This window comes from Purpureocillium takamizusanense, chromosome 4 (assembly GCF_022605165.1).
Source record: "Purpureocillium takamizusanense chromosome 4, complete sequence".
Classification (NCBI taxonomy): Eukaryota; Fungi; Ascomycota; class Sordariomycetes; order Hypocreales; family Ophiocordycipitaceae; genus Purpureocillium; species Purpureocillium takamizusanense.
The window spans coordinates 1,043,503-1,065,007 of record NC_063071.1 but is presented as its reverse complement, the minus strand read 5'-3'; the positions used below and the strand labels follow the sequence as shown (position 1 = coordinate 1,065,007).

The window sequence follows — 21,505 nt, the reverse complement described above, 5'->3', positions numbered from 1 at the left end:
AGGTACTACCAGCACATCATTATGGCCTTCTTCACCACCAGCTTCGCCCGCTGTGAAATATCCACTCCCTCCTTGTGCATCCTCCCGCACCCCCCCGGGCGGACAGGTGAAGTCGGGCGCGATAATCCGGCACACCGGCTGCCGTGGACGCCACCTCGACCTTCACCCCTCCTCCTACACCTGCTTCTCTTCCTCCAACTCCCTCTCCTCCTCCTCCTCTCCTGTCCGGTATCACTTTCTCCTCGCTCCCCCTCTCCCATTGAGCCACAAGCAGCAGCGGGCGGCCTGCACTCCTCCTCCTCCTCCTCCTCCTCTCCCACCCCCCCAGGCCGTTCGTCTCGAACCGGCACCTCACCATTGGGACGCACTACCCGTGCCATCCTGCTCCGTGTCCACCTCCGTCTCGCCAGCCGGCCACCGTGCTGACCACTCACGGCCCGCTCGACCACAAACCAGGCGGCTCTGCAGGACCCTCTTGTTACATCTGCAAACCTACATAGGTCATCCCGGCCTTTCGACTGCACCTCGATTTGCTTTTGCCCTGCATTCCTCGTCCGTACCACCACGTCGGGGCGTTTAAAAGACACCATGGCTCCCATCCCGATCCGTCACGATGACCGTGAGCATCACATGGAGGCTGGACTCTTGAGCACTGCGGACCAGGAGAAGATTGTTTACATCCGGGAACTCGGCGACCAGCGTCTATCAGAGGAGCTCGACCGGACCCAGGAGGAACCTTCCCGTAGGATGTCGCCCTCCCGCAAGCTCGCCACGGCCGTCGTCTTTGGTCTTTTTGTCGGCTTGGGCCTCACCATCGCCAGGGACTCCACCGTTCGGAGGAGATGCCATGATGTTGTTCATGGCGTTTCGGACCACCAGGCCAAGGTCATCATGGTCGACGTCCCCGAGGTGAAGACTGCGTCTCCCGACCTTCTTCACAGGCTTTTGCATGCCTATCTCCCCGAGAGGTTCAAGGATGGCGTGTATCCTTCGGACGATCATGCTCTCAAGGCGGTCCACGCGGAGGATCCTGCCGTGGGCACCGTTCTGGCCGAGCTGGCCAAGCGTCAGGAGGGTGGCGGCAACACGACGTCCCCTGGCGGTGGTGCTGTCAGCCAAACGCCTACGCCTACGCCTACGCCTTCCTCGACGCCGACACCGACACCAACGCCTTCTACGCCATCCACGAGCAGCACGCCGCCGTCCACCTCGCAGACGCCGCCGTCCTCGACATCAACGCCTAGTAAGTCTTGCTTTGATCGCCTTCAGCTTTGGCGACCGTCTATTAACACATGGCAGGCCAGTCGACTCCTAGCAGCACCAGCGTGTCCACCCCTTCGCCTACTTCGAGCACCCCTATCCCACCAACCTCCAGCTCGACTCAGGCTCCCCCTCCTACCTCCACCCCGTCAAGCACTTCGGAAAGGCCCTCCAGCACATCGACCCCCTCCCAGGAGCCCTCTTCTTCCTCTGGTACGTCTACGGCTCGCGAGCCAACCAGCTCGGCGTTTTCTTCCTCTACGAGTGCTCCAGTGTCCACGTCCTCTTCTTCCAGTACGTTGCCAGTAGATAGCTCTTCCTCTTCTTTGACTTCTTCTTCTCTTCGGGGAACCACGTTCTCAACGGAGACCATAACAGCAGCGACGTCTGAATTACCTCCGACGACGTCGACATCCACGCAGCAAACAACTGGTATGTCGGATGTAATTTTTGCTGGTGTGACTTTGCCTCGGATCAGGACGACACTGCGTTATAGGATCCACCACAGCACACGTTATCAGACAAGACGGGCTCGCAAGCGCGGTCGAACCAAGGACTGGATTCCGGACCATGCAATGCTTGCTATTCACCTGGTCGATTGCTGACTGAATTGTAGTGGCAGACTCGTCCACACCTGCTCCTACCACCACCCAGGAGACCATCACCACCGGCTCCATCACCACCTCGAAACCCGTGCGAAAGACGCTGACCACGACACTGCCCGATGGAGGCGTCACCACCCTCACGTCTACGTCGTGGGTCGCCGTCGTCCCGACTGGCTCGCCCAGCGGTACCTCCGGCAACCCAGACCTGCAGAACGCTGCCCCTCGAAGCCAAGGCGCTGCCGGTCTTGCCGTAGCGGCTGGGGCGGTTTTGGCCGGAGTCATGCTGGCGTAGGAGCACATCAGTCCACGACTGTGTAGGAGCTTGTGTAGTTTAGTCGGATTTTAGCGGCGGCATTGCATTTTCCGGGCATGGTTGCGTGTTTCTTCACGGATTCCCTGCCCATTTCTCTCCTTCATGGATGTCACAATAGAGCGACAACTGCATCAGCGCAAGGAAAACCTGGATATAGATTGGATTGTACAGGCATTTGGATTTTAGTCTCGTTGGGAGTTTGACATAAACGGGTAACTGGTAATGGGCTGCATATAGCAAGCATATGGACTAGGCACTGCCACTTGTGTTCAGCTCTTTCCCTCTGCTGATCCCTTGAATTTGTTCATGCCTACAGGTCAGGTGAATAAGGGGCGTCGAGAACCCGCTTAGCTATCAGGGGAGACAGCTTGCCAAGAGAGTATGCAACTGATGACAGGCAAAAATGAAATTAAAGCAATGCGCAATGTTCTATTCGAAAGACGGGCCTCGCGTGACCATCGGCATACGGTTCCAAGAAAAATCAAAAGAATCAAAGAGCAAAAAGAATGATGAGACTGGGACTCGAACCCAGGAGGATTGCTCCATCAGGAAATTGATGCTAAGATTTTAACCTTAACCTGACGCCATAACCAACTCGGCCATCTCACCAGTTGGCTGGTTGTTGAGGAATGTGGCTCCTAATTCTACTTAACAGCCCCTCTCCTGTCTCCACCCCCAAGCTGGATTTCAAAGTGCAGTGCCGACGACAAACTACAGCACGCGGTAAACCAGACAGCAAAGCACAGCGCAGCGCAGCAGATAAGGACGCGCGCGAGGGACAACTCGAGGAATCAACCATGTATTTATTGGTGGGTATAGCCAGAAAACGCCGTAGACTCCGCCAGCCAGCCAGCCAGCCAGCCAGCCAGCCAGCATGCCATGCCATATATCGAAACACTCTGATATATGCCCTCCAGTCCGGGGTTCCGCCCGTTCCGTATCCTGCAGTGGGGATCACGGGGGGCAAGGAGAACATCTAGCCGGGTCCAATCTTGGGCATGTCGTGATGCTCACTAAGTTTGGATAGGTACGTGTTGAGCTCCTCGACGCGCTCCTTGTGCGTTTTCAGAAGCTCCGGTCGTGCGCCTGAGGCTCGCGTCATTTCGAGTAGCTGCTCGCTCGCAAGCGCCTGGTCAGCCTCTGCCGGATGTCGTGCGAGCGGGCGCACGCGCCCGCGCGGGGGGGGGGGACGTTGTCGTGCGCGAAACTTACCCTCTTCTTCTTGACCTCTTCGTACCGCCGCTCAGCCTCCGTCTTTTGCGGCGCGGGCACATCCTCCTCCTCCTCCTCCTCCTCGCTGCGACCGTCCTTTTCCTGTTGGCGCTCGTGCTTGTCGTCGTCGTCGTCGTCGCGACGTTTGTCCTTGTGCGTCTTCTCGGCCTTGCTGCTGCTCTTCACGAGCGCGGCCTTGTCGCCGTCTTCGCCGCCTGCGCCCGCGAGGTTCTTCTCCAGGTCGGACTTGTCCTTCTTCTTCTTCTTCTTTTGTACCTTGGCGCCCTTTATGCGCAGGGCACCGCCGCCTCCGATGACGGCGTAATCGTCCGAGGGCATGTTGCTGTTTGCTGGCCTTTAGCGATGTCACCGCGAACGACGACCTGGGTGGCATGTGAGGCACGGTCGCTGTAGTGGCAGGCGGTTATAGCGGGGGTTGCCGTGCTGGATAGCGCTGGGGAGGTGCCCTGGGCGGTTACCTAAGCTTTTGCACGGCAGTTGGGCCGGCTTGGACGCGGACCTGGCCAATGAGGGAGGTGGCTGGTTTAGGGATGGGGGGAGGCCAGGCGATCATCGCCAGCACTCGGTTGGACCCCCGAACCGCGAATAGCCTGATGGGCCGCCCTCAGACTTTCTCCTTTCTTCTCCCCAACGAGCGCGCGCAACCGTACCGCGGGAGGCTTGGATACCCCTCGAAGATCGGATTTGTTATTGTCGTTTATAGCCTCATTGAGTCGCTTTATACACTTTCGGCCACGAGTTTTCAAAGTACATTCCATCACAGACCGGAGACCGTTACATCACGCGAGCCAACGACCCTCAAAATACCGACTGCCTTGCCGACACGACCGCCCTCACCGTCTTTCCCATCGCCGCTATGCACCGCTACCTATAGGCCCCAGCGCTTTCTAATTACGACGAAATAAAAGTCGCCACTGCCTAGGCACTGGGCCGGTCGCGAGCTCAGCTTGAAGCAAAGGGCGGCACGGCACGGCACCGCCAGGATGGCTCCCTACAACGCCGCCCAGTCGCAGACGCGAGACTCGCTGGAGCTCGCTTCGCTGGCAAGCTCGAGCAACAGCAATGGGGCCGCCACCTCAGAAGTGTCCTCGCGGCCGAGCATATCGTCATCCCGGAGGCTCTCGCTGGTGGAGGAGGAGGATCCGTTGGACGACGATAATCCCGCGGCGCGCATGGGCATGCGCGGGCGATCATACTCCGTGTCATCAGCGTTTGATTTTGCAGGGAATCTCTTTCCCCTGAGCTCGACTACGGGCACCGGTGGCTATGCCCCCATAGGCGCACCGACGAGCGCGGCGCGGCCTGGGGGCGGTCTGGGTGGAGGATCGCTGGAGAAGTACAAGACGTTGACATACCTCAACGGGCTGTCGCTGATCATTGGGTTGATCATTGGGTCTGGGATCTTCTCTTCGCCAAGCCAGGTCAGCTCCAAGGTCGGATCGCCTGGTGCGGCTCTCATCGTCTGGATCGTCGCCGGCATCCTGGCGTGGACGGGCGCCGCCTCATACGCTGAGCTCGGAGGCGCCATTCCTCTCAACGGCGGCGCGCAAGTATACTTGGCAAAGACGTTTGGCGAGATGGTCGGCTTTTTATTCACCTGGGTGGCAGTCTTGGTGCTCAAGCCCGGCAGCGGCGCCATCATCGCCATCATCATGGGCGAGTACTTTGTCCGCGCCATCATCGGCGCGGAGGCGGAGACGATCAACCCCTGGGTCAACAAGTCGGTTGCGCTGGTTGGCCTCGCGGTAGTGACGTTTCTCAACTGCGTTTCGACGCGAGTGGGCACGCGGGTCAACGACTTGCTCATGGTCCTAAAGTTTGTGGCATTGCTGGGCGTTACCATAACCGGCATCGTGGTGGCGATCACGGGATACTCGTTTAAAGATGGTGACCAGAAGGGCATGTCATGGAAGGCTGAGGACTGGTTCAACGACACTTCATCCGACTTGTCGAACTGGGCCGTCGCCCTGTACGGCGGACTGTGGGCGTTTGATGGCTGGGACAACGTGAGTGTAAAGTCAAGACATGTCCTGACGTTCTAGATGCTAATATTGTGCAGACCAACTACGTGGTTGGCGAGTTCCGCAACCCAAGTCGCGACCTGCCGAGGGTGATTCATACGGCGATGCCCATGGTCATACTATCCTATGTCCTCGCCAACATCGCCTACTTCCTCGTCCTCCCCCTTGACCTCATCAACAAATCCAACACCGTGGCCGTCATGTTCGGCTCCAAAGTGTTTGGAAAAGTCGGCGCCTTGATCATGGCTCTGCTCGTCAGCTCGAGCTGCTTCGGCGCCCTCAACTCGTCCACCTTTACTTCGGGCCGGCTTGTTTACGTTGCCGGAAAAGAAGGCTACCTCCCTAGCATATTTGGCCGCATCGGCGCGCACAACGACGACGATCACGGCATGTCGACGCAGCGCACGCGCGGTTGGGTGACCAAGAAAGTCCGCGGGTGCTTCGGCGACGACGATGTCGGCTTGTTTTACACGCCGATATACGCGCTAATCCTTAATGGCGCCCTCACCGCTGGCTACTGCGTTGTCGGCGAGTTCTCCACGCTCGTGACTTTTTACGGCGTCGCGGGCTACACATTCTACTTCATCACGGTGCTGGGCCTCATCATCCTGCGGGTTAAGGAGCCGCAGCTGGAGCGGCCGTACAAGACGTGGATCACGACGCCCATCATCTTTTGCTGCGTCAGCGTGTTTCTGTTCAGCAGGGCGGTCTTTGCGCAGCCGGTGCAGACGCTCGCGGTGGTGGCGTTTGTGGTTGCGGGCATTCCCGTGTACTTTTGGAGGATACGGGGACGGGACCAGGTGAGGAGGAAGGAGGGAGACGGAGGGGAGAGGACGTGGTGGAAGTTTTGGAGATGAGCTCGCTCGGCGGACTGGGTTGGGGTGTATAAACTGTGTCTCTTGTTTCCAAGTTTCAAGGGCGGTCTGGTTGGTGTATTTGGATCTGGGGTTTGCATGGCGAGGCTTGGGGGGGAACGCATCTGATTATGGGTACAGTAACGAAATACCCGGGTGACCGGAGTTGGCGCACGTATGTAGCAGACATAACAACGCTGCGAGTTGCCTGTCGGACAGGCTCGCCTTCATATACTCTTACACAGACATGGGCGTAGGGGTATACGCAAGGTTGTCGATGGCGGCGGAACGGCGCTCATGTGCTTCCTGTCGCGGTGGCGAAGAGCTCAACTACAGTACTTCGTATACTGTATAGTTAAGCGCCAGCCAATTTTGGGTTGCATAGGCTAGGCACAACTAGATGCAACTCATGGCCCCTGTAAAGAGGCAGTATGCGCTCCTGGACAACGAAACATATCATTCGTCGCTTTTAACGCTCTTCTCTCGGCGTCGCCCAGCGGAGCAGGTATGCCTTCTCGCCCATGTGTGTGTCGTGTCGTGTCGGTGATATACCAGGGCCAGTCGCCGAGACAAGGGGTCTTCAAGCCAGTGAGAGAGAACCTTACCGCAGCCCGGAAGGGTGCAGCGATTAGGAGGGGCTGCTGCTGCTTCCCGGGGCCCGTGCTCTCGACGTGGCCGTCGTCTGGTAGGTGCAGGAAGCGCTGCGCTTCGCGCGGGGCGGGCGGCTCTGCTGCGAGGGTCTATGCTTTGTGCAACGTTATGACCCTGAAAACTGCCCCCTCCCCCCCTGTCTGTTGCCTCGTAGCGACGGCCCAGGTTGAGAAGCGGCCGCATATGCGGGTTGGGTTCCAGTCCCCGCCCGGCGTCTGGTCCTTCCGTTGCCTATCCTCGGGGTCTCCCGGATAGATTATCATACGGGTAGTTTTTTCTTTGGTGATGGTCGTTGTCTTGGTCCTTTATGTATTGTGGCATGCGAGTTATATCCTTGAATTACCTTTGTCTGTGTCCGTTGGAGACTGAGTTCCCCCAGTCCCTTTCTATAGTCTTTCTGTGACCCCCCTTCGCCGGAGGACCTATCTTGTTGGCCAAGGCCGCACACAACTGTGCAGATGGTGCGTGGGTAGTTGGAGCGAGACGTGCATCCAACCGCCGGCTTGATGTCTGCCTTACCCGCCATAACCTGGCAGCCCGGTACCTCGACTGCGGACGATATGAAAGTGCGAATGAACTGGGCGAAACCCTCCATGTCGCCGTGGGCACGATACTCTCGAGAACCCGCCGGACTTCACTTCACAGTCGGACCAAATGGCTTTCGTCATGTCCCCGAGCTGGGTTCTCATCTACGTCCTTGCCGTCGGGCCCCTGGGCGTAGCAGCAGCCGCCGACGACCTCTCCGACTTCTCCAACAACCTCGCCCAAGACCTCGGCCCGCTGCTGGCCCTGTTCGGCGAGTCCATAACGCGGCAGTACCTCAGCGAAAGCACCACGTTTCTCGACTACCTGATATTCGCACTATGTCCCATCGGGATCATCACGGCCATGGTGTCGGCCATTCGCGTGTGCGGACACTCCTCCTTGAGGGCCTTCATCGGGCGCTCGCAGGAAGGCGCCGGCGTCGTCGAGGCGGAACTCTGCACGTCGACGAGCCGCGACGTCTGCGAGCTCTTCAACCAGGGGGGCATCACGCGCGTTCTCGGCCGGCCCAACGTGTTGGAGCTGGTGTGCCTACAGGATAACAACAACACTGGAGCCGCGGGAGGGCACAAGGTCAAGCTTTTCCAGGACTACCTCGAGAAGATGCCCGACGATCACGATGAATGGAAGAGGCAAGAGGGCTCCTTTGCGCTGAGCAGTGACAGTGACTCCACGTTGGGGAGCTCCTTTGCGCCGAAGCCCAATCTGTCTCTCAACGTCGGCATCAAAAGGCAACCACTTTGGGTTTTCGCTCTCGTGGCACTCACTGGATTGGTCTTCCAGGCGGGCATTCTCGTGCTCGCTGGCTTTGGAGCGTGGAAATGGGACTGGGGCGTCAGTCAGTCCTTTGACTCGTCGTCCAAGAGCTATGCGCCGCGCATGTTCATAGCGGGAACTGTTTTGCTCTGCCTCGGAATGTTTGGTTGTGCCGCGCTTGTCGGGCAAACGACGTCAGAGGTTACTTACAAGCGACAGAAGACGTCGTCCAGCTCCTCTCGCCTGATCTGGCTGCAGCCCGGGCCACAGTTCGTCGGCGACCAGAGTTTCGATCCCTTTGTACACCTGGAAGACCGGTCTAGGCCGCTCGAGTCTTGGATGTCCTCGCGCAAGAACCCGACGGGCAAGGCGTTCCAAATAGCCACATACGCCGCAACGATCACGACCCTCGTCGGGTATGTGCTTCAGTTTATTGGACTCCGCGGCATGAAGGCTTGGGTATCCATTGCGCAGCTTGGCATCACTCTCGTCATGGCTTTCCTCAGATGCCTGCTCCGGATGCAGAGACTCGGCCCCAAGGACAGTGAATTCGCCAAGATGCCAGACCTGGTGTCTGGACATGAGCTGGACTGGCTCGCCTTCAGGCTCGCGTTACCCGGAAACCCGGCCAAACGGACTACTTTCATGGATACTCTGCGTGGGAGCTTTTCAACGGTTCTTGGGCAGCCGCGAAAACCAGCATCAGATGAAAAGCTCCGGGACGAGACGAACGATTCATACAAGTCGCCATCCTGGCACGTCACGGGATGTACACTGGTGGCTACACGAGGTCTCAGGACCCCTTCGGAGGATGCGATACCGCACAAAGACCATAAGAGCGACAGCAAGACATCGGTCCAATTAGTCAATAAAGAACGCCCGACAACTGAAGACGCATACGAGCAGCTACTATCAACGCGGACAATGCTGGCCAACTTGACCGGCAACTTTACGTTTGAGCGTCTGCGCCGATCTCAGTACCAGTACTGGGCGGACGATCAAGTACGGGTGCGCTCTCGAGCCAAGCTAGTCGCAGCCGCCGTCGGACAGGTCGCTGATAGCATGGTGCGGGTCGAGCACCGGGTGAACCACAAGCAACATGAAGCGGATATCTCCCTCAGGATAAGCGCCTCGCGTCCGTACAGAGAGCTAGCCCATCGGCAGGCGCGCGAGCAGATTCTGAATGTCAACATGAGAGCGCCGTCAACAGAGGCTCACTCTGGCTGGGCCATCGACCCGGCGCAAATAGAAGCAATACTTGGTCTCTGGGTCTGGTCGCTTACTTGCGATCATCGACTTCCCAACAGCGATGGGATGGACAGCGTAAGCCATATCTCAGACCAGCGGGAAGATGAAGGGCTGCAGATCATATCGGCCGGTCCCGACAACGAAGAGTGGGAGAAGACGCACAACATCCAACAGGAGATGGACCTGTGGCTTGGAACCAGCACGGCGCTCATCCCGAAATACACACTCCTCGTCGACGAGGACGAGGCGCTCGGCCACGGCGACCTGTGGGTGCTGCGGAAAGGCCACCACGATGTTTGGGAAAAGTACAAGGGCGAGGAGCCCGTGAAGGACCGAGTCCCATATCGGTTCTTCGGTTGGAGCATCGTCTATCAGGCTCTGGAGCTCAAGCCATGCGAGGCAATACGTTGTGCCAAGCTGCTCCACGGGCTTTCCGACCAGAAACAACATGGAAGTAAGATTCCTATTCGAATTCAGTGCGCGCCGCGACGACATGCCCTCCTCGATCTCTGTAGCCGAGGTCTCTACACCTCCCTTGTCGGATCACTCGCGAAGATGAACAACATCGCCACCTCTACAATCCTCGAACACGAGGGCTCGATCCAGCTAGACAACCGCAACGTGTCCGCCATGGTGGATGCATTTGTGGCGAACGGGCTGGGGTCCAGGGCCGACGCCCTGATGAACATCATCCCAGAATTCAGAAACCGACTGCGATCAAACCGCGAAGAGATGCTCACAAGCATCCTCAAGGGGGCAGACACGTACTGGAAGGCTGGAGAGTGGGATCGGTCCCAGCTTCTGCTGCGGTGGGCCTGCCGCGAGTATTCACAGCCCAGGATCGGGGGAGCCGGAGCGTCATCACCAGATACCACGTCGGCATTCGTTCGCGTTTTGCAAAAGACTTGTGAGCTCTATCGCTGGTCTCTGGCTAAAGATGCGACCCAACACAGGCGGGAGTTTGGCCTGGATGGCATCCGCTGGATCGACGAAAACTTTGGCAACAGCAGCTCGCCTTTGCACTCTGAGAGCGACTCCGCAACGGAGCAGCCCGACAGCGAGCACGGTGCTGGGGAGGTCGTTGAGACCATCGCCCGGTACAAAGGGGTTGTGAGCGCGTTCGAAGCCGACAGCGGTCCCCCTCCAGATCCGCTGGGCGCAGACTCTCCGCTCGTGCAAGCCATCAAAGACCGCGACAGGACAATGGCGCTCTACCACCTGTGTTTCACCCACGAAGGCGATTTCGGATCAAGAAAGCTGCATCCAGCGCTTCCCCTTGCCGTGCGAAACGAGTGGACAGAGGTCCTCGAAGCGATCCTCGAATTAAGGGGCAACATCGACAGCCAGGACGACGACGGTAGGACGTCGGCGTCCTACTGTGCAGAGCTGGGCTACGAAGAAGCCCTCGGAGGAATCTTGAAGCTAGGCGCCTTTGCCGACCTGGCCGATGCCGAGGGTCGAACGCCAGTGCATTGGGCGTGCCTCAAGGGGCAAGCGAAGACTCTCAGGCTTTTGGTCGACTCGAAGCAAGTGGACATCTACAGAAAAGACGCGGCTGGAAAGTCGCCGATCTGGTATGCAATGGAAGCCAGCGACACTGCCACCGTGGGCTATCTCTGCGACATTGATCTCAGCTTCATCACAAGTACGAACGAGCCTCGCGGCGAGACGGCGATGGTATGGGCAGTGCGGCACGGCAGCGGTGAAGTAGTCTGGGCCATGTTGAGCAGGCTGCTGGATGTGAACAAGGACAACATCAACCTGGCAAACAAGGATCAGCAGACCTTGCTTTATCATGCCGCGCTCGCAGGTAACGTTCCTGCAGTGAGAATTTTGCTAGATCACGGGGCAGACATGGACCTCGCATCCAGGAGTGGTTGGCGGCCCATTGAGATGGCGGCTGAGAAAGGACACGAGGAGATAGTCCGCATCCTGCTCGAAGCTGGAGCCAATTTGATACCGGAAGAAAAGGATACTCCTTGTGTCGTGGCTCGAGCCGCTGGATGCTACGAGCAGGGGGTCCTCCGACTGTTGCTTCAGCACGATCCTCGACCTGATATCGATCGGCCAACCTGGCATAATCGGACCCCTGTGTCGCTGGCCGCCAACTATGGCCGATCCAAAAACCTCAAATTACTTCTTGATGCAGGCGCATCTCCGAACAGTGCGGATCATGCGGGCCGGACTTGTCTGTATTGGGCCGCTGACAAGGGTGGGTACGACGTTGTGAATATTCTGATCGCATACGGAGCTGAGCTGGATCGATGTACCACCTGGGGTGAATCCCCATTATATGTTGCCGCTGAAAAGGGGTACACATACGAGGCAAAGACACTTCTCAAGCATGGAGCGAACCCAAATCTCTACTCATCGACTGGCGAAACGGCACTGCTTCGCGCCGCAACAAGAGGTCACCGGGATGTCGTGAAGCTGTTGCTGCAAAACGGCGCTACATCAAACCACGTCGATGAGTATGGGAAAACGGCAATCATGAAAGCCTGCCAAAGAGACGACGAAGAAGAGGTCGAGATCGTCCGGATGTTACTGGATTATGGCCCTGATGATATCAATATCGCTGACAAACGTGGACGAAACGCACTTTATTACGCAGACAGGGGGTCTAAGGGGGCCATTGTACAGCTTCTGCTCGATCGCGGAGCGGTCGCGAGGATACCGCGAGGCCAGTCTGCGACCTAGAATAGACACTCAGAGGACCAAACATGGCTTTATTGAAGCTACTACAGTAATCATAGGGGCCGTTAATATATTTGTAAATGGATTTCATTTGGTACTGCCGCTTCGCCTAGTGAAATATCCACGTCGTGACGCGTCGCGTGAAAGCCTACTTCCTTTGACCGTACGCCTTAGTAGCATAGTCGCCGTTGTGAACGATCAAGTCCTCGGGTCGGTAGTCGTGCTTGCCACTGAGGTAGCTCTTCAGGATCTCCTCGGTGCCCTTGGCGTAACGTCTCTGGGCATCAATGGAAGTGCCGGACATGTGAGGAACCATGGCATTGCCGCCGCCCCACGGGTTCTTCGCCGTTCGCAAGGGGTGGTCCTTGGGCGCGGGCTGAGGGAACCACACGTCACCGCCGTAGCCAGCGAGCTTGCCACTTTTCAAGGCCTCGGCAACGTCCTCCTTGACAACAATGGCGCCACGTGCAGTGTTGATGAGGTATGAGCCTGAATTTTGGTCAGTATAGGTCCTGTGATCGTACAGTTCTGAGACGAACCCGTTCTCATCTTTTCGATGAGGTCTTTGTTGAACAGACCCTTGGTCTTCTCATGTAGGGGGCAGTTGATAGTGACAACGTCACACTCTCCCAGCATCTCCTCGAGGCTGTCCATCCGTTTGCAGCCAATCGTATTTTGCGCCTCCTCGGACAGGGGCTGGTAGTCGTAATAGAGCAGCCTGCAGCCGAAGGGCTTGAGGCGCTGCAAAACACGCTCACCGATGCGGCCGACGGCAACGGTGCCGACGGTCTTACCCGCGAGATCAAACTCCTTGTCGGCCACAGCAGCAACATCCCAGTCGCCGCGCTCGACCTGCTCATGGGCGGGGACAAAGTTGCGGATGAGAATAAGGATGGTCATGACAACGTGCTCAGCGACGGAGACGACATTGCTGCCGGTGACTTCGGCGACGGTGATGCCGCCATTGGTCTTGTTGGCGGCATTCAGGTCGACGTGGTCGGAGCCGATACCGGCTGTGATGGCGAGCTTGAGGTTCTTGGCCTTGGCCAGACGCTCCGCGGTCAGGTAGCCGGGGTGGAAGCTAGACGACGTCAATATGAGCTTCCCTGTTGAATAGTATGTTGCTTCACGTATATTATAGCACGTCGATGTTCCGGGTGTAAGAGAGACTCACGGAGTGGTGATGATGATTTCGGCGTCGACGAGCTCCTGGTCAAACTGGGAGTTCTCACCATCCTTGTCCGAAGTAGTAACAAGAGTGTGTCCCTGCTCCTCGAGCCACGAGCGGAGGCCGAGCTCTTTTTGGGTAGTGCCGAGAAGCCCACTATCTTTCTGCAATTTGGGGGAGCCCAGGAGCCCAGGCAAGACGCATTAGTGAATGTAACCAGACGCGGTTGATCCAGTGAGGCTGTCAAGGAATGGGTTGGGTGAGCTTCCCCGCATTACGTATTCCAATGGCACCCCGCGTTTTGGTGGCGCGCACGGGACATTGACCGTAATGCGGCTAGGAGGATTGGGTTGGAAGGGTAGAGTAGAAGAGCAGCATGGATGGGAGAAAGGGGGATGGCAGCCCCTCTCGTCGCATCCGCCTGGGCTCGTCGTATATGAGACACACAGATGTGAGATCTCTCCCATCATCTTGAGAAGCACTTGATGAAGCAGAAACTAAAGGAATCGCAACAACATCTCGGAAATGGGACTGCTTACCTCTGCGGCGATTTTACCGCCATCGTACAGTACCATAAGAACCTTGACCTTTTCACGCGCCGTTGTCAGCGCACGAATCGAAGACGGCTGGAGCCGCGGCCTGATGACCGGCGAAGAGGCTGTGGAGGAGAGCTTGCTGCTGAAGCCGGCCGCCCGGGACACGGACGGGCGTGTCGCCGCGGAACATGTAGAGAAGAGGGCGGCGCGGGAAGCGAGGGGGACAGAACGGGACAAGGGGCGGAGAAGTACCATTGTGACGGCTTCTTGACTTGACTTGTACACGAAGAGGGGGATGTGGACAGTTGATTGCACAAGTGAGGTAGGTAGCCTCGCGGGATCCGGCTGGCGAAGGGGGGGGAGGAAGGAGGTCGGGTTGGGTTTTAAAGTTTTAAGTCGAAAGGCTAAGACCTCTGGTGAGAGGGTGTGTAAGCAGAGCACGCAGGGAGTGCGGATGGTATGCTGGGAGGCCTTGTAGAATTAGGAAGCTGCTGGACGACGCAGTCGATCGGTCGTGGTATGATGGAAGAAGAAGAGCGTCGCGTCTTTGTCCGCCCAACTCCGGACAGCTGGAGGGGGGAGAGCGCCGGCACGACTGATATTTATGCTTCCTCCCTCCCTCCTTCCCATCGCGGGCCTGGTGCTCGTGCTGGTGCTGGCACTGCTGGGCAGGAACACGTCTTGACGTCCCCCTCCCCCAGACAACCCCTCCCTTCCTTGCCCCCTTCCACTTGCGTCTGCGCCTCGTCGCACTGATTCGTCGATCAGGCCGGAATGTGTGTGGCATCGTGGACGCGGCCGTCTCCTTTCTCCTCACTTTTTGCGGTTGCGCCAGGACGTCCCGCCCGTCCGCTCCGTCGATACCCACCACCAGCGCGTTTGCTTCGCATAGAGCTCGGGATTGGGATGCGGGACAAGCGTGGCGTGGCGGCGACAGGCACGGGGTCGCGAGCGCCACTTTGCCGCGTTTGGTCCGGGTTCGATGCATACAGGCATAGGCCCGCACGTCTTGATGTTGCAGGCAGGCAACCGACAGCTCCGGTGCCCACAGGAGCTCAGAGCTGTGCCCAATCGTTCACGGCTTTTGAGGGGGGCCGGAAAGCAGCGGGGGTTCTCTCGTTGCTGTGACAAAAGGAGGGCGAGCAGGTTAAGGAACTATCTCGGTGTTCGGAGTTGAGGGGGGGACAGCACCACAACTGGAAACCCCCCCTCCTAGCTTGGACGCCGCAGAAGCTGTGGGGCAGCCGCCGTGCCTCCCGTCGTCGCGAATCGAGTCGCATCGATGGAGCGGGGTTGAGCGGGGGATGCCTGTCGTGGGTTAGTCGGGCGTCTCTGTGTGTGTGTGTGTGTGAGTGTGTGTGTGGCCCCAAGATGGGAGAGACGTGCGACCAGCGTGTGCCAGCCAGTCGAGGGGCTCTCGGGCTTCATCAAGGTGCATGAGCTGGACGGACGCGGTTGCCTGCTAGAGTTGTTGTCCTCTTCGACGTGTGAAACATGGCGCCGGCTTATAAGACGCACCGCATCATCGTTGGACCAGACGCTCCCCCTCGCGCGTAAACGACACCCATCGTCCCCTTTCGCGATGCAGCCGACGCGCGCCAAGTACGAGAATGTTGGGCGTCATCATATAAGAGGAGCCCACTCTTCTCGGCATCTCGTCGAGGCCCCTTGAGCCGAGCCACCTCCTGCTGCTACTGCTGCTGCTGGGCTCGCTCGCGTCAGAGGCCCCCTTTGGAGCCGACCTGCGTGGCGGCCCAGTCTTTGGTGCCATCAAATCACTGAATGATCCAGTCCCAGACACTTGCCAGAATGCAGATCCGGTTACCGGGTGCAGGAGCTCCGCCTGTCCGAGCTGTTCATTCAGGCAGGCAGTTGTTCTGGAGCCCCATACAAGACTACGCATGATGCAGGATTCAGAGGGACCGCGTTTCTACGATGCGTTACGACTCTGCAACCAATGTTTTTCTTTCGGTAGGTACAGAACAATACATGGACTCAAATCAATGATTTACTCCAGAGATCAACCCGTACCCTACTTATGGCCGCCCCAGCCAAGCTATACGAGGCTTGGTCTAGTCCAGTCCCCTGTCCGTGTCTGGCGCATGACGATGATACACGATAATACCACCATCTCTTCGTACGCAGGTTTCCACATAAATGAGAAAATTCCTCGACTACGATGATCCCGTAACCGCCTTGTTCACCTCGTCCACCACCCCCCTCGCCGTCCGGATGATATCTAGGCACCCCGGCGAGTCGGAGTGGCAGCACACGGAGACGGGGTAGTCCTTGACCGAGGGCAAGGCGACCACCTCGCCCGTGTCCACTGCCGTCACCTGCCCCCGCTCGAGCTGCAGCCGGAGGTGTGCCCGCACGTCCTCCATCCCCCAGGTGTCCCTCCGCCGGCCCGTGACCAGGCTCCCGTCGGCGCGGTACTTGACGTCGGCATAGTACTCGGCCCAGAACTCGAGCCCGGCCTCGAGCGCCGCCGTCTCCATGGGCGTCCCGGCCAGGCCGAACACGCGCATGCCCTTGGGGACGCCCGCCCACACGGCCCGCGCGACGTCCACGTTGCGCGCCATCATGCCGTACAGCACGCCGTGGGGCTTGACGTGGTGCATGGCGAGCTGCTCGCGGTCGAGAAACGCCTGCAGGGCGCCGATCTGGTAGACCATGTTGGCTGTGTGCTCTTCAGGCGTGAGTTGCATCTCGCGCCGGCCGAAGCCCTGGATGTCGGGGAGGCCAGGGTGAGCGCCGACCTTGACGCCGTGGATCTTGCACTGCGCGACTGTCTTGGCCATGATGCAGGGGTCGCCAGCACTAGAGAAAGACGTCGAAAGTCAGTATCGCGAAAAGCGGCTCAACGGCATCGTCTGGCGTTTTCTCACTGGAAGCCACACGCAACATTGGCGATGTCAATCAGGGGCAGGATGTCATCGTCGGGGCCGCAGGCATAGTTGCCGTACGCTTCGCCCATGTCGCAATTGATGAGTACTTTGCCGTTGAACTGAGTCATCTTCGTTTAAATCGTGCCTTTCACGGTGGCGACGAGAGCTATGGTGGTCGAGGAATTGGATCGTCAACGAGGTGTCCCCGGCACGCGTTCATATACTTCGTACGCTCCTACTACTTCTCGCCACCTGCAATCGCAAACGCACGCTCGACTGCATGACAGCTCATTTTCATTCTGTGATGTAAGATGAACACAACAGACGCCGAGACGTACAGTATACTACGGGGTGAAACAGTGTGGCAGTCCTCGTGTAACTTTGGCTAAATGCTGCAACCCTGTCCGTGCGGCATCAGCCAGCATACACGAGTGTGGTGCTCAGTGCTACCGTGACTGGGCTGACTGACTCCGTCCATTGCAGATCCCATCACTCACAGCATGCCCATGCGTGAGAGGGTGAACGCCACGATCCGCAGCACAACTGCCCCTCTACTGAGTGCATGAGACGCTCACTGATGTCATATCAAGTATATACGCCCAATGATCCCCGGAAAATCACCCATGAACCGATTTCTGTGATCTTGTGGCCAGCTAGGACTAGCACTCAACTCAAATCTTATACCGACTACCATGAACGATTTGAAGCTCCGGGCCATCTTGGTGGCCAATCGAGGCGAAATCGCATGTCGAATCATTCAGACTTGCAGGTAAGATCTGTAGCGGTGATGAGACGCGACCATACGTTAACCGAGACTCCAGGAGACTTGGGATCCGAACCGTGGCAGTGTATAGCAGTGTCGATAGCGATTCTCTACACGTCACCGCCGCCGATGAGAGCTGTCTGCTTGCTGGAGATCCAACGACGGCGTATCTTGACGGGTCAGCAATGCTGCCCGCTTGCGTGTCCCATGACGATGCTTTGTCGCTAATAAGCTACCAGAGAGCAAATTATTTCTATAGCAAAAGCTCGCGATACGCAGGCAATCATCCCAGGCTATGGCTTCCTGTCCGAGAACGCCGCCTTTGCTCGCGCGGTCGTAGCCGCTGGACTCATCTTCGTCGGGCCTCCATCCGAGGCCATTGAGACCTTTGGCGTGAAGCACACAGCGCGGGAGCTCGCAGTCGCAGCCGGAGTCCCAGTGGTGCCCGGGAGCCAGGGTCTGCTCGAGACCGAAGAAGCCGCGGCATCCTCCGCCCAGGAGATCGGTTATCCTGTCATGCTGAAGGCTACCGCCGGCGGAGGAGGAATGGGACTCTTTGTGTGCAACGATGAGTCGGACCTGAGACGGAACTTTGCCACGGCAAAGTCGCGGGGAGCGGCCTTGTTCAAAGACGCTGGCGTTTTCCTCGAGCGGTACATACCCTCGAGTCGTCACATCGAGGTGCAAGTCTTTGGGAACGGGCTGGGTCATGCGATAAGCTTCGGCGAGCGCGAGTGCTCCATTCAGAGGCGGCACCAGAAGCTGGTTGAAGAATGCCCAAGCCCTTTCGTCGTCAACAAGCACCCAGCTCTGAGAGAAAAGCTGACGAGCTGTGCGGTCCAACTGGCCAAGAGCGTCAAATATGGGTCTCTCGGGACGGTCGAGTTCCTCGTCGACGACGAGACTGGCGACTTTTTCTTTCTTGAGATGAACACCAGGATACAGGTCGAGCATGGCATCACCGAGTTGTGCTACGGGCTGGACCTCGTGGAGCTCATGCTACGCCAGGCCGATCGCGAGCTGCAGGGCCTCGGGGGTCTCGACGACGGTGTCCTGGACTCGCTGCAGCTTCAAGCCTTGAAACCAAACGGCCACGCCATCGAAGTGCGACTGTGCGCTGAGAATCCGGCGAGGGACTTCGCACCAAGCCCGGGCCTGTTGCAAGAGGTCGTGTGGCACAGGCTGTCGGGCACCCGCGTCGACACATGGGCCCGCGCCGGAACGCAAATCGGCATAGGCTACGATCCCCTCATTGCAAAGGTGATGCAATGGAGTCCAGACAGGGAGCGTACAATCAGGGAGTTGCAGGAAGTACTTGACGGCAGCACCATTCGCGGCCCTCCGACAAATCTGGAGTTTTTGCGACAGCTTGCCCGTGACGAGACGTTCCTCAACGGGCAAACTACTACGCAGTTCCTAGAAGCCTTCAAGCCCAACTTCTCCGGGATAGAAGTCATATCCGGGGGCTCCTACACCCTCGTGCAAGACTACCCCGGCAGACCGACCGTCGGGCATGGCTTCGGCCACGCAGGGCCCATGGACCCCATCGCCCTCCAGGCCGCCAACATACTTGCTGGCAATCCGGTTGGCACAGAGGGCTTAGAGATAACTCTCACCGGCCCGGAGTTGCTTTTTGTCAGCGACGCCATCGTGGCTCTGTGCGGACCGGTGATTCCCGCTCAGCTTGACGGACAAGACTTCCCGCGCTGGACTCGCTCATTGATCCGCGCAGGACAGAGGCTGACGATGGGAAGGATGTCTTCGGGCTGCAGAGTCTATCTGGCAGTGCATGGAGGCTTCACCAATGTGGCCGTATGGCTTGGGAGTAAGTCAACGAACCCCATGACCGGCATCGGCGGGTACCAGGGCCGCCCACTCCGTACTGGAGACTTTCTCGCAACCCTGGATTCAGGGAACCTACCCAAAGTCGAACAGAAGGGCATCCCAGGGCACCTCGTACCCAGTTACACAAACGCCCCCTGCTGGCATATCCAGGTCATGCCCGGGCCGTACGAGACGGGGTACCTGTCGGAGCGAGGCCTCGAGGAGTTTTACGAGACACCGTGGGAGGTAAGCCACAATGCCGCCCGGGGCGGGATACGACTCATCGGTCCGCGGCCTCACTTCGCCCGTACAGACGGCGGGGACGGCGGCGCGCACCCGAGCAACGTGATCGAGTACGGGTACCCGATCGGGGGCATCAACTGGACGGGCGACGAGGCCGTCATCTTCCCCGTCGACTGCCCGGACTTTGGGGGCTTCATATGCAGCGCGACGGTCGTCAATGCGGACATGTGGAAGCTCGGGCAGCTGCGGCCGGGAGACGTGGTGAGGTTCGAGAGGACGAGCTTGGATGACGCACTCGAGCAGCGGCGACGGCAGGATGAATACCTGCGCCAGCTGGAACGCGGCCTCGAGACAGGCTGGGAGGGTTGCAAAGAGTTTGACACCGGCGCGATAGGTGCAAGCTCCACGAATTCCGGGTCCGACGTTGTCAAGGAATTGCAGGCGACCTCGTCAAGGCCCAACGTCACGTACCGCTGTGGCGGAGACGACTATCTCCTTGTCGACTATGGAGATGGACGATTTGATCTGAACCACAAGTGTAGAGCCACCGCCCTGCAGAAGCTCATCGAACAAACCGACGGCCTTGTGTCCCTATACGACCCGGCCGGCGTCGGAGCCATCGTCAACATGGTCGGCTGCGGCAACTCACTTGCCATCACCTACAACGGCCTGAAGCTGCCCCGCGACCTCCTGGTAGACACCCTGGTCAAACTGGAGGACGGCCTGGGGGACATGCGGCACGCCAAGCTACCGAACCGCCGCTTCCGTCTCCCCGTCACGTTCACGCACAGGAAGCTCGGCGAGTGCATCGAGCGGTACACGGCCAACCAGCGCTCGCTCGCCAGCTACCTCCCCGACCCATTCGCCTTTCTCGCCGAAGCCAACGACATGACGCCCACCGAGCTCAAACAAACCTTGCTGAGCCTCGAGTCCATCATCATTGGCGTCGGGTTCTTCATGGCGCTGCCGCTGTGCCTCCCCGTCGACCCGCGCCACCGCCTCCGCTCGCCCAAGATGAACCCAAGCAGGACGTACACGCCCGAAGGGACGTTCTCCTGGGGGGGCAGCTGCATCGCCGTGTACCCCGTCGACTGTCCCGGCGGGTACATGCCGCTGGGGATGACGATCCCGGGGCTGGACCTGTACGGCGCGAAGAAGGGGTTCAGGCCGCAGACGCCGTGGATGTTTGACAGCATGGACGTCGTGTGCTTCTATGAGGTGGGCGAGGACGAGTACGACGCCAAGATGGCGCAGTTCAGGGCGGGCATGTACGAGTTCGAGGTCGAGCAGAGCGTGTTTGACATGGCGGAGCATAATCGGCTGCTCGAGGACACCGCCGCCGAGGCTAGGCGGGTCGCGAGCTCGAGAGCGGTGGCGCAAGAGCAGATGGCTCACCGCGAAGAGGAGTGTCTTGCCAAGTGGCGTGAACAAAAAGATGCGGATCGTTTGCAGATGAATCCTGCTGTCTCTCTCGAGAATGGTAAGTGTTGGGGTTCGTGGCATTGGATCAAAGCCATGTACTGACGCGGCCGCCACAGATCCGAATCTCCAGATAATAAGGGCGCCAATGACCGCCAACGTCTGGAAGGTGTTGGTCGAGGAGGGACAGACGCTCGCCGCCGGTCAGGTGGTGGCTATCCTGGAGGCCATGAAGATGGAGGTCAACGTGCATGCTGACCAGAAATTGGTCGCGGGGACGGTGTCGAAGGTCTTGGTAGCGCCAGGGGACATTGTCGAAGGTGGACGTCCAATGATGCTGGTACAGAGGCAGCAAGCTTAGCTCCGACGCCTTCAGAGCATGTTTTCAAGTCCGTATCTTCTCTCTTACCTGCGGCCGCTTATCTGTATCTTTTTACTATCCTCGCCCACGCGAAGAGCATTCTCAGTTCCACAAACAAATTTCCC

The 21,505-nt window shown here is 58.6% G+C and overlaps 7 protein-coding genes and 1 non-coding gene across 8 annotated transcripts; 4 read left to right on the top strand and 4 right to left on the bottom strand.

Annotated features, from left to right (window-relative positions):
* Nucleotides 1-588: 588 nt before the first annotated feature.
* On the top strand, nt 589-2,157 carry JDV02_004987 (uncharacterized protein; the record flags this gene model as incomplete). The annotated part of the gene is made up of 4 exons (XM_047986232.1): nt 589-1,243; nt 1,300-1,554; nt 1,639-1,692; nt 1,877-2,157. 4 exons carry the CDS (start codon nt 589-591, stop codon nt 2,155-2,157), a joined length of 1,245 nt encoding a protein of 414 aa, XP_047842212.1.
* A 528-nt stretch (nt 2,158-2,685) lies between these two features.
* On the bottom strand, nt 2,686-2,787 carry JDV02_004986. The gene has a single exon. It is a non-coding gene; the product is annotated as a tRNA-Leu (tRNA).
* Nucleotides 2,788-3,140: 353 nt separating this feature from the next.
* JDV02_004985 (uncharacterized protein) lies at nt 3,141-3,927 on the bottom strand. The gene is made up of 2 exons (XM_047986231.1): nt 3,391-3,927; nt 3,141-3,289 (listed from the first exon to the last, which is right to left on the bottom strand). Exons 1-2 carry the CDS (start codon nt 3,727-3,729, stop codon nt 3,155-3,157), a joined length of 474 nt encoding a protein of 157 aa, XP_047842211.1. The 5' UTR covers nt 3,730-3,927; the 3' UTR covers nt 3,141-3,154.
* A 72-nt stretch (nt 3,928-3,999) lies between these two features.
* On the top strand, nt 4,000-6,520 carry JDV02_004984 (uncharacterized protein). The gene is made up of 2 exons (XM_047986230.1): nt 4,000-5,417; nt 5,471-6,520. Exons 1-2 carry the CDS (start codon nt 4,395-4,397, stop codon nt 6,287-6,289), a joined length of 1,842 nt encoding a protein of 613 aa, XP_047842210.1. The 5' UTR covers nt 4,000-4,394; the 3' UTR covers nt 6,290-6,520.
* A 955-nt stretch (nt 6,521-7,475) lies between these two features.
* On the top strand, nt 7,476-12,186 carry JDV02_004983 (uncharacterized protein). The gene has a single exon (XM_047986229.1). It carries the CDS (start codon nt 7,592-7,594, stop codon nt 12,179-12,181), a length of 4,590 nt encoding a protein of 1,529 aa, XP_047842209.1. The 5' UTR covers nt 7,476-7,591; the 3' UTR covers nt 12,182-12,186.
* Nucleotides 12,187-12,326: 140 nt separating this feature from the next.
* On the bottom strand, nt 12,327-14,539 carry FDH1_1 (Formate dehydrogenase; the record flags this gene model as incomplete). Its single annotated transcript, XM_047986228.1, has 5 exons — nt 14,135-14,539; nt 13,886-13,933; nt 13,353-13,510; nt 12,718-13,259; nt 12,327-12,667 (listed from the first exon to the last, which is right to left on the bottom strand). Exons 1-5 carry the CDS (start codon nt 14,135-14,137, stop codon nt 12,327-12,329), a joined length of 1,092 nt encoding a protein of 363 aa, XP_047842208.1. The 5' UTR covers nt 14,138-14,539.
* A 1,517-nt stretch (nt 14,540-16,056) lies between these two features.
* On the bottom strand, nt 16,057-16,922 carry JDV02_004981 (uncharacterized protein; the record flags this gene model as incomplete). Its single annotated transcript, XM_047986227.1, has 2 exons — nt 16,771-16,922; nt 16,057-16,702 (listed from the first exon to the last, which is right to left on the bottom strand). Exons 1-2 carry the CDS (start codon nt 16,896-16,898, stop codon nt 16,057-16,059), a joined length of 774 nt encoding a protein of 257 aa, XP_047842207.1. The 5' UTR covers nt 16,899-16,922.
* A 540-nt stretch (nt 16,923-17,462) lies between these two features.
* Nucleotides 17,463-21,492, top strand: JDV02_004980 (Urea carboxylase; the record flags this gene model as incomplete). The annotated part of the gene is made up of 4 exons (XM_047986226.1): nt 17,463-17,539; nt 17,592-17,711; nt 17,773-21,080; nt 21,139-21,492. The coding sequence occupies 4 exons, from the start codon at nt 17,463-17,465 to the stop codon at nt 21,378-21,380; spliced, it is 3,747 nt and encodes a 1,248-aa protein (XP_047842206.1). The 3' UTR covers nt 21,381-21,492.
* Between the last annotated feature and the right edge of the window lie 13 nt (nt 21,493-21,505).